The sequence below is a fragment of the Corylus avellana genome, chromosome 11 (genome assembly GCF_965113065.1).
Source record: "Corylus avellana chromosome 11, dhCorAvel1.hap1.2, whole genome shotgun sequence".
Taxonomy (NCBI): domain Eukaryota; kingdom Viridiplantae; phylum Streptophyta; class Magnoliopsida; order Fagales; family Betulaceae; genus Corylus; species Corylus avellana.
This window is the reverse complement of record NC_142500.1, coordinates 1,413,706-1,427,380: the sequence shown is the minus strand read 5'-3', so window position 1 is coordinate 1,427,380 and position 13,675 is coordinate 1,413,706. Positions and strand designations below refer to the sequence as shown.

At 36.5% G+C, this 13,675-nt stretch overlaps 3 protein-coding genes across 3 annotated transcripts; 1 reads left to right on the top strand and 2 right to left on the bottom strand.

Moving 5' to 3' along the window:
* Nucleotides 1-3,543: 3,543 nt before the first annotated feature.
* Nucleotides 3,544-4,613, top strand: LOC132166181 (cytidine deaminase 1-like). Its single transcript, XM_059576958.2, has one exon. The coding sequence runs from the start codon at nucleotides 3,636-3,638 to the stop codon at nucleotides 4,512-4,514; it is 879 nt and encodes a 292-aa protein (XP_059432941.2). The 5' UTR covers nucleotides 3,544-3,635; the 3' UTR covers nucleotides 4,515-4,613.
* Nucleotides 4,614-10,040: 5,427 nt separating this feature from the next.
* PRA1.C (prenylated RAB acceptor 1.C) lies at nucleotides 10,041-10,649 on the bottom strand. The gene has a single exon (XM_059575420.2). It carries the CDS (start codon nucleotides 10,647-10,649, stop codon nucleotides 10,041-10,043), a length of 609 nt encoding a protein of 202 aa, XP_059431403.2.
* A 1,206-nt stretch (nucleotides 10,650-11,855) lies between these two features.
* EMB2752 (embryo defective 2752) lies at nucleotides 11,856-13,638 on the bottom strand. Its single transcript, XM_059575870.2, has 3 exons — nucleotides 13,471-13,638; nucleotides 12,960-13,174; nucleotides 11,856-12,229 (listed from the first exon to the last, which is right to left on the bottom strand). The coding sequence occupies exons 2-3, from the start codon at nucleotides 13,140-13,142 to the stop codon at nucleotides 12,119-12,121; spliced, it is 294 nt and encodes a 97-aa protein (XP_059431853.1). The 5' UTR covers nucleotides 13,143-13,174; nucleotides 13,471-13,638; the 3' UTR covers nucleotides 11,856-12,118.
* Between the last annotated feature and the right edge of the window lie 37 nt (nucleotides 13,639-13,675).

The following is a 13,675-nucleotide window of genomic DNA, read 5'->3' as shown; positions in this document are numbered from 1 at the left end:
TTGTTTTGTGATGTAAAGGCGTTATGCTCGTGATTCTTCTTCAATGAGATTGGAATTCTTTCAAAATAATAATAATAATAAATACACACAATAAATTATATACGCAATAAATCAAGGTTTTTCTTTTACTTTTTGTTTTGTTTTATTTTATTTTTTTTGGAAACAATAATTTATAATAGACAAAATGCAAGGATTTAGTGCAATAAGGCTTCTCATTGTACTTGCCTAAGCAAGTGAGGTTCGAACAACCCCTTACACGACTCATTGCAGGGGATTTCTCTCGGATAGAGATTTTTAGAAATTTTGATGATTCAGACAATAAGGACATGTTTAAGTATGCGTTTGATGGGCATAAAAATGTGTTTAACACTCAAAAAGTCTGTTTAAAGAAAAAAGTATCTGTTTATTAAAAAAAATTAAAAGTGCTTTTAAGGGTCAAAAAATTGTCAAAACATTAAGCTTTTGCCAAAAAACGCTATTTGACTTAAAAACTCTATTTTTCAAACACAATCCCAAACATACTCTAAATGTGAGAGAGTTTTTATAGAATTCATCTGTCCGAGCAAGTATTAGACAACCCCCTACTTGGACAAGTAAACTCCATAAAGACTTTCTTTCACATTTACTATCCAAATTTTTAGTAATAAAAGTGTAAATTAGGAAGATCCAAATCCATTCCTCTCCATGCAACTAAAGTGAATTGTCATAGATGGGTAGGTAAAGTGAGGGGCCACCATCACCATGGAGTAGGGTGGACAAGGAAGTTTCATATCTAGTGACAAAGAAAGTGTGTGAGTGATGAGAAGGAGTATGATACAATATTTAACAGAATAATGAATGGGTGCAAATGACAGCTGCAAGCTTGCAGCGACTACATATAAAATTCCAAGCTTGTGAATGTGAAGCCAATGCAATGACTGGCTGGCAGAGGCATATGTTCTGGGTTAGGTTGCATGAGGGTGGGGTGGAACTTCTGTTTCCCATTTCTTTCACGGATCCATTTAAAAAGTAATGTTAAACCTGCCACAGAAAGAGACCCAAAAGAACACTTAGCCTATCTATAAAAAGTAGCCTAAAAATATCTTTATCATTGCTTTACTAAAGTGCAACTTGCTAACACCTCTTCCTTTATATAAATGCTTACGGACATTTAAGAGGCGTGTGGGTGCAATTTAAAGAAAACCAATTGCAACCAATGACGGTGATTCAGTGGTTTTAAGGAGATTCACATGAAGTTTGGGACGTATTAGGATATGGGTTCAATTATCTGTAATGTAGAATCACTCACACAAGCATGATTAGTATTAGCCGCTTTGAAAACTACTAATATTTTAGTGAGACTGGATTAAGCTATGACTCAATTGGTTTTGAATGAGCGCCTGCAGTTTCCTCATCTAAGCCTCTCAAGAGCAATTCTCAGCCGGCATGTGCTACTTACTTCTTGCCCTTTAAATTTAAAACAAAAACAAAATCAACTAAGAGCATGTTTGAGATTGCGTTTTAGAAGCTTAAAAATGCTTTTAACACTAAAAAAGTCAGCTTGAAGAAAAAAATACACATTTGGTAAAAAACACTTTTAAGGATTCAAATAGTCTAAAAATGACCCAAACACACTTTTGGCAAAGTCTTAATTTTTAAGTTTTTTCCAAAAAACGTTTTTTGATTTAAAAACTTTATTTCTCATACGTAATCCTAAACATGTTCTAACTACGCAACAGTCAATAATCATTTCTATTTCATTTGAAATTGATGTACATGATGGTGTACATGATGGTGTGCATGATGCTACATTACACCGGTGTACATGATCCTATTCCCTATCCAACAAGCTCAAGGTGACAATGGCCCTTTAAAGATGAAAGGTAGGTTTAGTAAGCATTACACTTGATATGAAAAAGCCTTTGATAAAATAGAAAACTCTCCATCCTTCATATTCTTGAAAAACTTGGTTTTCACTCTTCCATTGTTGGTTGGATCTCCCAATACATCTCCACTCCTTCTGAATGGCAACCCTTATGGTAACTCTGTCCCTTTTCTCTTTATCAGTGGGGTTAAAACTTTGTCTAGACTTTTCTTGAAAGAAGAACATCTTGCCAATATCAAAGGCATTGACATTTTCAGCTGTCAAGTATCTCATAGGCCACATTATATATATATATATATATATATATATATATATACTATTGCCTGTAATTTAAAAGAACATACTGAATTCTTAAACTCACCATTTAAAACTACAAAGTTCTAGAAAAAAAAAAAAAAAAAAGAAGAAGAAGAGTTATCAATAATAAGTTGATACTTTGGTCTCAAACATCACAGAACAAATTTGCATATAAAAAAATCCAATAAACTAATTCAATTTTGATTAGACAAATAATTGCACCACAATCAGAAAAGGAAAGTCGTGCAATGATGATACAAATTATTATAGAGAAATCGCTCATGGTCACTCTTGTTTGGTTGCATCTGGCATTGAAACTGACTTGACCTTTGTAGCTTACCAATAATTTACATGCATAGGAAATGGACAAGGGAGATGAATCCTGTTATAATATATTAATATATAAAATGAAAATTTCGTGCAATAAGATTGCCCTATTATAGTAAGGTAGTCTCTAATTATAAGAGCGTTTTTGGGACCCAACTGGTTGAATAGGTGTTTTGAGTCGGAGTAAAATATGATGAGTCCATTATTTAGAATTTACATAATTTCAAAATCTATGGGTTTAAATTGTTGAATTAAACTAATGTTTAGCATACGCTTTAGTTTGACCGGTCACAAAAGTGTTGCTACATAAATAACAAGAATAAATACTTAATATAAACATGTGGAAAGAATTGAAGTATATGCTAAACATTATTCCAATTCAACAATTTAAACCCATAGATTTTGAAATTATGTAAATTCTAAAGAATTGACCCATCATATTATAACTTTCCCATATATTTACCCTCCAAATAACTATGCAGTGGGTGGCATTTTGAAGTCTTTCAAGCACAAATAAAATCATAGGGTTATATTTCAAAGAGGTAATTCTATCAGTTGAGACCACGCTTAATAAACCGGAGGTTACTAGTTCGAATCCATCTCTCCCTCTTGTACAAACATGTCAAAAAAAAAAAAAAAAAAAACCATGGGGTCATGACTTTTTTCTTTTTTTTTTTTTTTTTTTTTTTTTTTTTTTTTTTAATTTGTGCCTAGTTTGAGACAAAATCAAGATGGGCCACAACTTGGTTCTGTGATAAGCTGGTTTGTTGGTATTTTTTGTTTGAAAAATGAAAGTATTTTGGAGTGTTTTATGAATATTTTATGTTATAAGTTGTTTATTAATATTTTTATTTTGAAAGGAGAAAAGCAAAAAAAAAAGAAAGGAAAAATCTTTAATAAATTTTTTATTCATTAAAGAAAAAAGAAAAAGAAAAGACCGGCATAATAACAAAAGAGGATTCCCCATTTTATTATTCCTGACGTTTGAGAACAAAGCCAACCGCTATAAATCACCCCCCGCAACCCCCACTGTCTTCCCCCTCCCTCCCTCCCTCCTCTTCTCTCCTCGTTTCCAGGAAGAGCTCTGTCTCACCCTCAACCCCCTCAATCCCAATCCCAAGGCAAAGAATCCCCAGCCCCAACGAAAATGGACAAACCCAGATTCGTAATCCCAGCCTCAGAAGCCGAATCCATGGCCCAAGATTCCAACCTCACGGTCCCCCAGCTCCTCCCCACGCTCGTCCCCTCCGCCAAGAGCCTCGCCCGCCCGCCCATCTCCCGCTACCACGTCGGTGCCGTGGGGCTCGGCTCCTCCGGCCGCGTCTTCCTCGGCGTCAACCTCGAGTTCCCCAACCTCCCCCTTCACCATGCCGTCCACGCCGAGCAGTTCCTCCTCACCAATCTCTATCTCAATGCCGAGCCCCGCCTCCACTACTTCGCCGTCTCCTCCGCCCCCTGCGGCCACTGCCGCCAGTTCCTCCAGGAGGTCCGCGACGCCCCTGACATCAACCTCCTCATAACCTCCAGCTCCGACCCATATACGCCCTTGTCAAACTTTCTCTCCCACCGGTTCGGACCCCATGACTTGCTGCCGGAGGACGTACCTTTGCTCCTGGAGCCACACCATAATAAATTGTCATTTTTGAGCGATACCCAGATAAAATTATGCAATGGGGTTTGTGCGGTTGGCGGTGAATTGCGATACGCGGCTTTGGAGGCTGCGAACCGCTCCCACGCGCCGTACAGCGGGTGCCCGTCCGGCGTGGCGCTCGTGGACTGTGAAGGGAAGGTGTATACAGGGTCGTATATGGAGTCTGCGGCGTTTAACCCGAGCATGGGACCGGTGCAGGCGGCGCTGGTGGCATATGTAGCAAACGGAGACGGCGGTGGGTATGAGAGGATTGTTGGGGCGGTGTTGGTGGAGAAGGAGGGAGCTGTGGTGAAGCAGGAGCAGACGGCGCGGCTGCTGTTGCAGGCGATTTCACCTAAGTGTGAGTTTAAGGTCTTCCATTGTAGATCGGCTTAGAATGAATGGTTATTATAAAAATGGCCTTTCATTTGGGGATTGATTTGGTTCATGAAAGATTTGAATTTGATGCATGGATGGATGGTGGAGGATATGATATGTCTCTGTTTTACCCTTTTGCAATTTGTAATTTTAATATTAATATAATCACAGGGTTTCGAATCTTTTTTCCATGAAGCATTTAGATTCAATGGTTCTTTTTTCTTTTGGACTTTGGACTTTTAGATTAACAGGAAGAAGACAGCTATGCTATGCGAATTTGCAAACATGTTTGACTCTGCATTTTGGCCCATTTCCACTCTTCCCTTGGGTGTGCATCAATTGATTGAGATTCAAGTCATTAGGCTATTATTCAAATAATTCACAAATAGTCTAAGAGAATTGCCACCAGGTTTTGCATTTTAGGCTGTTTGGCACTTTGGCTATTCAAATTTATATATTATTCGGGTAGTCTAATAATAGACATTTTTTATCCGTACATTAATGGGCTTGTGTTTTTTTGTAAGATCCTTATTTTGTGTGTGTGTGTGTGTGTTTTTTTTTTTTTTTTTTTCTAACTTAAAAAAAATAAAATAAAAAATTCTAAGCAAATAGAAGGGAAAGGAAAGGAGAAAAGGGGATTTCTATCTTTACTTTTAATAGTTAATACAATCTTATCTTATCTATTAAAAAAAACAAAAGAAAAGGTCTCTAGATGAGGTCTTATTTCAAAGTTGAAGTTTTTAAGTGAGTCATTCAAGTGACAATTAGCACAACGTTTTAAAGGGTGTTTGTTAATATTTTTTATTTTATTTTTAGATAAAGTACAGAAAATTACCCTCGAGGTTCACTACCATCAGTTTTGATATCATTTACACTTGGAAGATAAAAATGTATGAGATGAGGTACAATATGTGTATGATCAATCAATCTTCTTTGGGATCAATCAATCAACATCACATTTATCAATTTGTATAAAAGATTCATTACATATTTGATGGTTGATGTTTTTTATCTCCTTGTGGGCAATCTGATTTATGCAGTTTGCACATGAACAACAAGCTCACAATGGCCTGCTGTTAATGTAGCATATGAAGCATGTTGAGCAGCTTGTGCCGCCAACACTTTCTGTCAAAGTTTCTGATACTACATACCTAGCACAGTGCTCAGAAAAAAAAAAAAAAAAAAAAAAACCATACCTAGCACAGGACCATGATTCCCCACCCCGAGGACAGATGTTGAAGGAATTGTCAGCATTAGGTTTTGTTGGTCCCAACGAGGCCTACCTGTTTGAGCAAATGTTTTGATAACTTTAAGTGCCAGACTCATAATAAGAACTAGATTTTTTGCTCCAAACACGGTTGTCGAAGGAAAATTGGAAGCATTTAATTTTGTTGGTCCGCTCACGTGGATTGGCTGCAATTCATTGATTGAATTGAACTTATCCAAATTCTTAATAAGAGAGGATTCCGATAAGGCTTGCTCAAAGCTCTCTCAACGCTAATCCGAAAAATCAATTGCAGGGGATCCCGATGCCGATGGGGATGGGTTGGTACATGCCAGTTGCACTTTTGATTGGTGGCTGGTGGAGCTTCATGAGGTGGAGTTCCAATATTCCAACATCTTTAAAAATTAAAACACTTTTGTTGAACCACGATTAATGTCAAGATCTATTGTCATAGCTCAAGTATACGACAAAAAGTACTATAAAACTAGTTGTCGACCACTTGCTCTTTTATCTATCTACTTATATAGTATGTAGCGTCCTTTTTTTTGTTGTCAATTCATGTTGAAGTCAATGAACAATCATGCATTTTAGACACACAAAAAAAGAAAAAAGAAAAAAAAAGAAGAGATAAGTAAAGTTGCTTTTATATGGTGGATTTGGATCATGTCAAAGTTAAAGTGGCTCTGTTATAAATTGATACAAGAAACAGAGATTATAATCTTTGTTATATTTTCAATTTGCTGCTTAAACTCATCTAAGACTCATCTTAACCCTCCATTCAAAGTTTGGTAGGATGATAAGATTTCCTTTTAAAATCAATTATGTGTGGTGAAGGAAATCTACCAATGCTGCGTGTACATATATAAACAATGAGAGATTCTAAAAATTTGTGGGTCGCAGCTTATATGGGAGACCTTGACGGAAAGTAAGGGTTTGTTTGAATTTGCGATTTAAAAAAGTGTGATTTTAAAACGTGATTTTTAAAAACGTAGTTAAACGTTTAGCAAAATTGCGATCTGACCTTTAAAATCGTAGTTTAGCCTTTAAAATTGTGCGTTTTCAACAAAGCACCCCATTTCCTGCGATTTGAAAACACATATTTTCTGCGTTTTCAAATCGCAATTTTTTAAAAACGTAATTCCAAACAATTCATTTTTTGCGATTTAGTTTAAAATCACACTTTTTGTCTATAAAATCGCAATGTTAAAAGCACCCTAAAAAGGATTAACATGATAGTTTAGGTAGGTTCTTAGAGGGAACCTAGACCTCTTATGAACATCTACTAGAATCCCTTCAACGCCCGAAACAGGATAACCTTTATTTGTATCAAACTACTAAATAGATAAACATCTAATATACTAATAATGATATGGCTAGGAAGATTAAGTTAGCAGAAATTCTCTCAAGTTCTCCTTAATAAGTTGGTCTCCTATGGCATTCAAATCTCTATTATTGTAACAAACCATGTATCAGAACCTACCTCAACCCCCATGAGCAAACCTTAATTAACCAAGTTGAGAGGCCTATAGCAGTGAGTTAGAAACCATTTATAGCTTACCCAAATGGAGAATATGTTACTCAAGAGTGTGAGCATCTAATTCTCCTTAAGATTCTGTATGCCCATGCCACATTTCAGCATCAACCCATTTGAATTAGCTCATTTTTTCATTGAAAAGTTAATTAATTTGAACATTCTCTCAACCTTTGGGATAGTTTCAGAATTTAGCTCAATATATTAATGTGTCAATTATTAGTTTCAGAGAGTGATGGTAGCACACAAGCAGAAGAGATATGTGTTTTATCAGTGAGCTTCCATTATGATCAATAGGAATATGGTTGGAAACCTTGTAATAAGCCATTTTAGAAGCATAGCTGTGGTGGCTGATTCATCAAGCACATTAATTTTCCTGGCATAAGCAAGCAGGATTTACAACTTTGCAGCAAATCATGTTGAAGCTAACGACTTGAAAACTGACACCTGGCAAAATTAATGACTAAGACCAGAACGTTCCTTCAAAATTAATGATGCCAAGAAGCATGTGGAACATCTCATGCCTTGGGTGATACGAGTCAAAGTAATAACAGTCAAATTGACTCTCCAATTATTTTACTTATGGTGTTGGAGAATTTGTCAAAGAAACTTCCTTGGAACTTTTCGTGGTCTACTAAAAAGAATTTCTTTTCAAAAAAATCCAATCAAAAACTAACAAAAGTTAACACAGTTTTGGCACTGCAGCGTTTGACTACTGGTGCGTGCATTACATATGCGACATGTGCAGGAGTAATATGTGTGTTGGCGCGTCGGATTTTGGTGGATTTGTTGGCGGCGTGTTGGCCGGGCGACCAAAACTTTAAGTGCCGCGTGAGAACACATGCGATGGCATGCCATGAGAAACCTTTTTTGTTTTTCGGTTCAACGGATCGGCTGTTTCTAAGATTGTTTTCTCATAAGGGCTAGAGACGAAGACGTGTGAAAAGTGGAAGGCGGCACATGTAACATTGGAATTGCTTCGTCGTTCTTTCAGCATAGTGTGGATCAGGAGTCATAGAACTGGGCCACTGGCGTCAGTTTTCCAACACTATAAAAGTTCACAAAAAAGTAGGTTAGATATCATGTCAAAATATTAAATAAAATAAAATAAATTATATGAGAACAAAAGCGAAGAGAGAGAGAGAGAAATAAGATCATAAGAGATTAAAGATGGTTCGATCTTAAACATCAACAGCCATAGTTCTAATGCCCATAGGACTACATTTTGACTGTGTTAACTTGCATGTAATTGTGCTATAGATGGTTCTATTTATAGGAAACACATGGTAGGTGAGGTGAGCTAAGAAAAGTAAATCAAATCTCTCATATAGTATATACCGACAACTATATATGGTAAATACCTATAAAAAATTAACATATCTTATATATTCTAACAGCCCTGAACATGTGCAAGAATATAAAAGGAATTCCTTATGATTCCTAAACTATAAACTGAAGGAACAAGGAAGAAGATGAATCCTACATACATGAGACATCCAACCATGCAACATGTTGGCGATGGTTGTTGTGTTTGCTCAACCTTTGATGACATCCTTCTCCTGTCTTTGAAGTTTGAGGGAGAACAGATGCATTCTAGTACACAAATTGGGTTACTTTTGCTGAAGAATGCATTTGTCCTCCTCCAAAATCCAGAGAGAGCAGAACCAAAAATTTTCTTATGCTCTGTCTGGGTCTCTCTGATATCTGAATATATGTATATATATAGATAGATAGACAAACAGCCAAAATTTTAGCTTGGACTTTGAGGGTTGTTATTGTATGTGTAATGGGGCCCATTGCTGGAAAGGACCCACTTTAATTTGAACGTTGAACTTTGAATATGATCTAAGAATTCATACGACTGTTTTCTTCTCTGATCTCTGTCTCTGTCTCTCTATCTCTCTGTTTTTGATTTATTAAAGAAGTTTTTGTTGCGTGTAATTCTTTTATGCTTTTCTTTGTAAGGTGACTAGCTAACTCATTCCAAGTCCAAACACATGGTCTTTGTCAATTACCTTTGATTTTATTCCCATTTCAACATAATCTAGAAGGAGAGAGAGAGAGAGAGAGTTGTTTGAAAATAATTGATAATTGCTCTTGTGATGTTAGAGAAGTTGAGATGAAAGAGAATAATACCAAGAATTAACGTGGTTGGACTATAATATATGAAAATCTATACAAAAGATAACAAGGATGGTAATATAACATATACAAAAATCGCACTAACCCTTGGTGTGTCTTATAAAATGGACAGTTTTTCTTCGAACTGAATTGAAAGAAATTTCATATTTAATTTATTAATCTGACATATATTTTTAGATGATATAATTCTCACACGCATTTTTAATAAGATTAATAGAGCAAGTGATTCTCACATGCATTAAGAATATGAGCTCCAAAAACAGATGTCAATTTAATAAATTGGGTTGAAGAAAAGTTTGACCTCATGAGATCTAATCGATTCTCCTTGACATCGTTTCTTATTTGTTTTGGGAAGGATTGCAATGGGTAGAGGCTAAGGCGAGCAAAAAAAATTATAAAAGAAAAAGAAGAAGCTAAGGGAAGTCTCCATTTTGGAGGATAATTATACCTGACAACACAGTAATCAATCATAAATTGAATTTAAAAAACCCTAAAAGATTCTTGGGTTTTTGTGAAATTGGTTGGAACATCAGCATCATCAACAATCAACATGACAAAGCATTAATAAAAACCCTTAAAGATTCTTGGGTTTTTTGTAAAATTGATTGGAACATGAACATCGTCAAGACATCAACATGACAAAGCATCAAGACAAGGAATAAGAAGAGGAGGCAGCATTTTTGAGAGGCATTTTGGCATTATCTCCACCAGCCGATTTAAGGCCTTCTTCATCAACAAAAAACTGACTATCATCATCATCATCATCTGTCTGCCTCAATGCTCCATGAACCACCACGGCCACAACACCAATGGCGAGAGCCACAATGATATTAGTCTTGGCATTGGTAAGAAAAAGCGCAATGACTGTGACCACCGACAACGCCGCCATCACCGTTCGATCGTCGATTATAGTGCCCGAAACCATCAACGGGTCGTCACGTAGAAAGTAGAGGAACAGCCATGCAAACATCATGATGATGAAGACGATCAATGAGACAGGGTGCCAGAGCAGGCTAAGGAAGAGAATGAACAAGACAACAATGGCATAGTTCATGCGAAACAATGCAACGTTTGTCGTGAGTCTTTGGAAACATTGGTTGAAGGTGGTGGGAAGGTTGAGAGCATGAGGTTGAATCATCTCCTTCCATGGTCTTCGTGTCGCGAGCCCCCCTTTGATCCTTTCTTTTGCAAGTGAAACATATTGTAGGTTTGATGATGTTGGTGCCTCTGATGGGATTGTTCCATACGTTGTCATTTTCCTGTAGCTTTAATTCTGCAGAGAGAGAGAGAGAGAGAGAGGCAATGCTAAAGGGAAGGGGAGTGAAGATTGAAGAACATGTGTACGGGCACCAGGGAGTTCTAATTTTGAGCAAACCATTTTGGGTAAACTCTAATGGCTAATTCTGCACCAGGGAGTTCTAATTTTGAGCAACAAAAGGCTGGTGCAAACCATTTTTGGTAAAGTCTTAAGGCTAATTCTGCACCAGAAAATTAGGTTCAGTTTGTTAAAATTTGTTCCCTTTTTTTTTTCTCCCTCAAAGCAAACAATTTAAACACAAAACGCTCATAAAAACACAAAAACAATTTTTACTTTCATGTCACTGCATAACATTTTACAAATAAAAAATAAATAAAAAAACCCCAAAACACATTAACAGAATATGTTTGTAAAAATTTTTGTTTTATGTTTCTCAAAACAAAAATATTAACACAAAACGCTCAAAACTATTAGGTGTTGGGCTGATGATTGATCGAGTCTTTTTTGACCGAGTTGAAGATCTTAGTTGATGGTATGGTGGATATTGAGGACAATGTGTGTGGAATGACCTTCTTGCCAAAACAAACAAATAATGTAAGAACATGACTTTAACACTATCAAGTTACCATTAATTTTTTTATTAATGTGTTTTACTAGTACATTTTGAGTCCCTAACAATGTTTGTATTATCACTCCAAAAAGACTAATATTGAAACTCTTTAGAATCACTTATAAATCTTAGTCTTACCTAGTAAATAATTAAACTTAAAACTCGTCAACATATTTATGATCCACCCACTCAATGTAGACAATCCATCTAGCCAACGTATAATTAACTTTCTGACATATCACATTCAGGCATCGAGATCTTTGTGTTAAGACTTAATAGTAGAAACTGTCTATTGCAATCAAGCACGTTAATACACATAATTTTCATCACTTGACATGGTAAAACTTGCAAAAAAAAAAATGCATCAGAATGCAGCTCGGGAAGGAAAGTACATAAGAATAGGTAAGAGCTGCACTCAAAATCTCCACGGCTGTTCATATATTAGAAACCATTATGGATAGTTCCTTGGCTGCAGGCAGCTACTCTTAGATGTTGGTGATTGATAACAATTTTCAAAGAAAGGGTGAGCATCAAATGCAATTACAGAAAAGGTGAATAAACCAAAAGAAAAACCTACCTTTCATGGATCAATCTTGAAGAAGAAGGAAAGGCAATTTTGGGGTTTAATATAAATCACAAATAACTATACCAGTCGGGAGCAAAGTGAAATGGTAGAAACTCCCAACATAATTGTTTCTCAATAAAAAGCATCATCACATTTAGGATTTTCTTCAATTTTTTTCTCAAGCAACAGCAAATTCTTATACACCCATCAAACCTTATCATTTGTACAATAAAATAAAAAAGCAAAATTGGCAGCAACTCTGACACTGTTCCCCAACTGCAGTTGTGCCTTTCACTGATTGGGTTTAATGGCCTCGCCCTTCAATATCTTCCAAGGTCCACCATAGAACTTTGGCGTCATTAGAGGGACAGCTTCCCCAGGATGATCTTCCCAATACTTCTCCTGCACAATGCCACAAGGCACACTTCTTAAAATAGATCCTAGAAAATTTTGATGTGGCACCACGTACACCGTAAGATGCGGTAAAATCTAATATGGATCATGAAATGGTTCTTCTCCATTTGGAGAGGATCCCATTAATTCCATGAAACTCAATCTGAAACTCACTTAATAAGCCATCTAGACCTCAATTATTAATCATGATGAGATTTGTGAAAAAGGATGATGAGCCACAAATAGCAACAACAAAGCCATCCCTCTAAGCTCCACATCAAATGCAATATAAAACACAAGCAACATCTTGTTTGAACTGAGCTCTATAAGTTCATAGTAGGTTTCAATATGTCAAAAAGAAACAAGCAGCCGTATATTCTTTTCAAGCATTTGTTTGAACTCTAAGCACCCAATCAGATTCCCATACTCTATTTTCAAACTGGCCAAATTGAATCAGATTTCTACCTCCCTGATTCCTCTAATTATCAATTTCTACTTGATGTGCACTATTTGATACGAAAATTCAATTTCTTTCCCACCAAATTTAGACACACAAACACAGCCGCACGCACACACATTTCATTAGGCTGCATTACAAAGAAACAGCATAACAAAATTTTACTCATCAAAAAAAGAATACTAAGGAAAAGTCTTTGGTCTAACAACTCAAATATATATGACATAATTGAACAATGAAAAAAGAGACCTGGCAAAGTGTTTCCAGCAGTGAATGGTTTACCTTGTAGAGTTGCTCGGTGATAGCAGAACCAATGACCCCAGTATAGAAAGCAGCAATATAGATTGTGACCAGAGGTTTAAACGATTTGGGTCGCCTGTACGGATCAATCATGTCCCAAAGTATCGTCCTTTCCCACTTTGTGTACACATAGTCTGCGTATTTCCTCCACAGATAGCTTGCCATTTCCACTAGATTTGCTGGGTTCTCTTGCTCTACTGCAAATTGGCATTCACACTTGTTCTTTTTTATAACTAAAAACACATTAAAACAAGGGCAAATTCTGGGTCTTGTACATGGAATGGCCAAAATGAGGATTTTGATGATATGGGGTGGTTTTCAGCAAAATTGGAAGAAACCCAATTGAGAATAGACGGGTTTTTGAGCTTTGGCAAATGGCTTGTGCCCAGTTTGATAAGATTCGAATAGTATGATCAACACAGAAACCAATATGCCTAGTTTTTGGGCTCAAGCCATAGCAATGACTATGAAATCTTTGGACAGAAATCCTTACCTCGGATTTGAGCGGTATGCGGGCATATGTCTACTCACTTCAGCTTCAGAGTTTTCTTCATCTCTCTATCAGTCTCTCTGTCTCTCTGTCTCAGATTTTTTTCAGAAGCGAGAAACGAATATAAAGAACAACTGAAGAAGGTCCATAAAAATCGACGTGTTCCTCGCTTCAGACTCTTTTTCGCAACGACCGTGTGTTTATTGGG

Coding starts and splice junctions, on each gene's coding strand:
- LOC132166181 (XM_059576958.2), top strand. CDS start 3,636: ATGGACAAACCCAGATTCGTAATCCCAGCCTCAGAAGCCGAATCCATG.
- PRA1.C (XM_059575420.2), bottom strand. CDS start 10,649: ATGACAACGTATGGAACAATCCCATCAGAGGCACCAACATCATCAAAC.
- EMB2752 (XM_059575870.2), bottom strand. CDS start 13,142: ATGGCAAGCTATCTGTGGAGGAAATACGCAGACTATGTGTACACAAAG. Junction 12,230..12,959: donor TCACCGAGCAACTCTACAAG/GTAAACCATTCA, acceptor GGCATTGTGCAG/GAGAAGTATTGGGAAGATCA.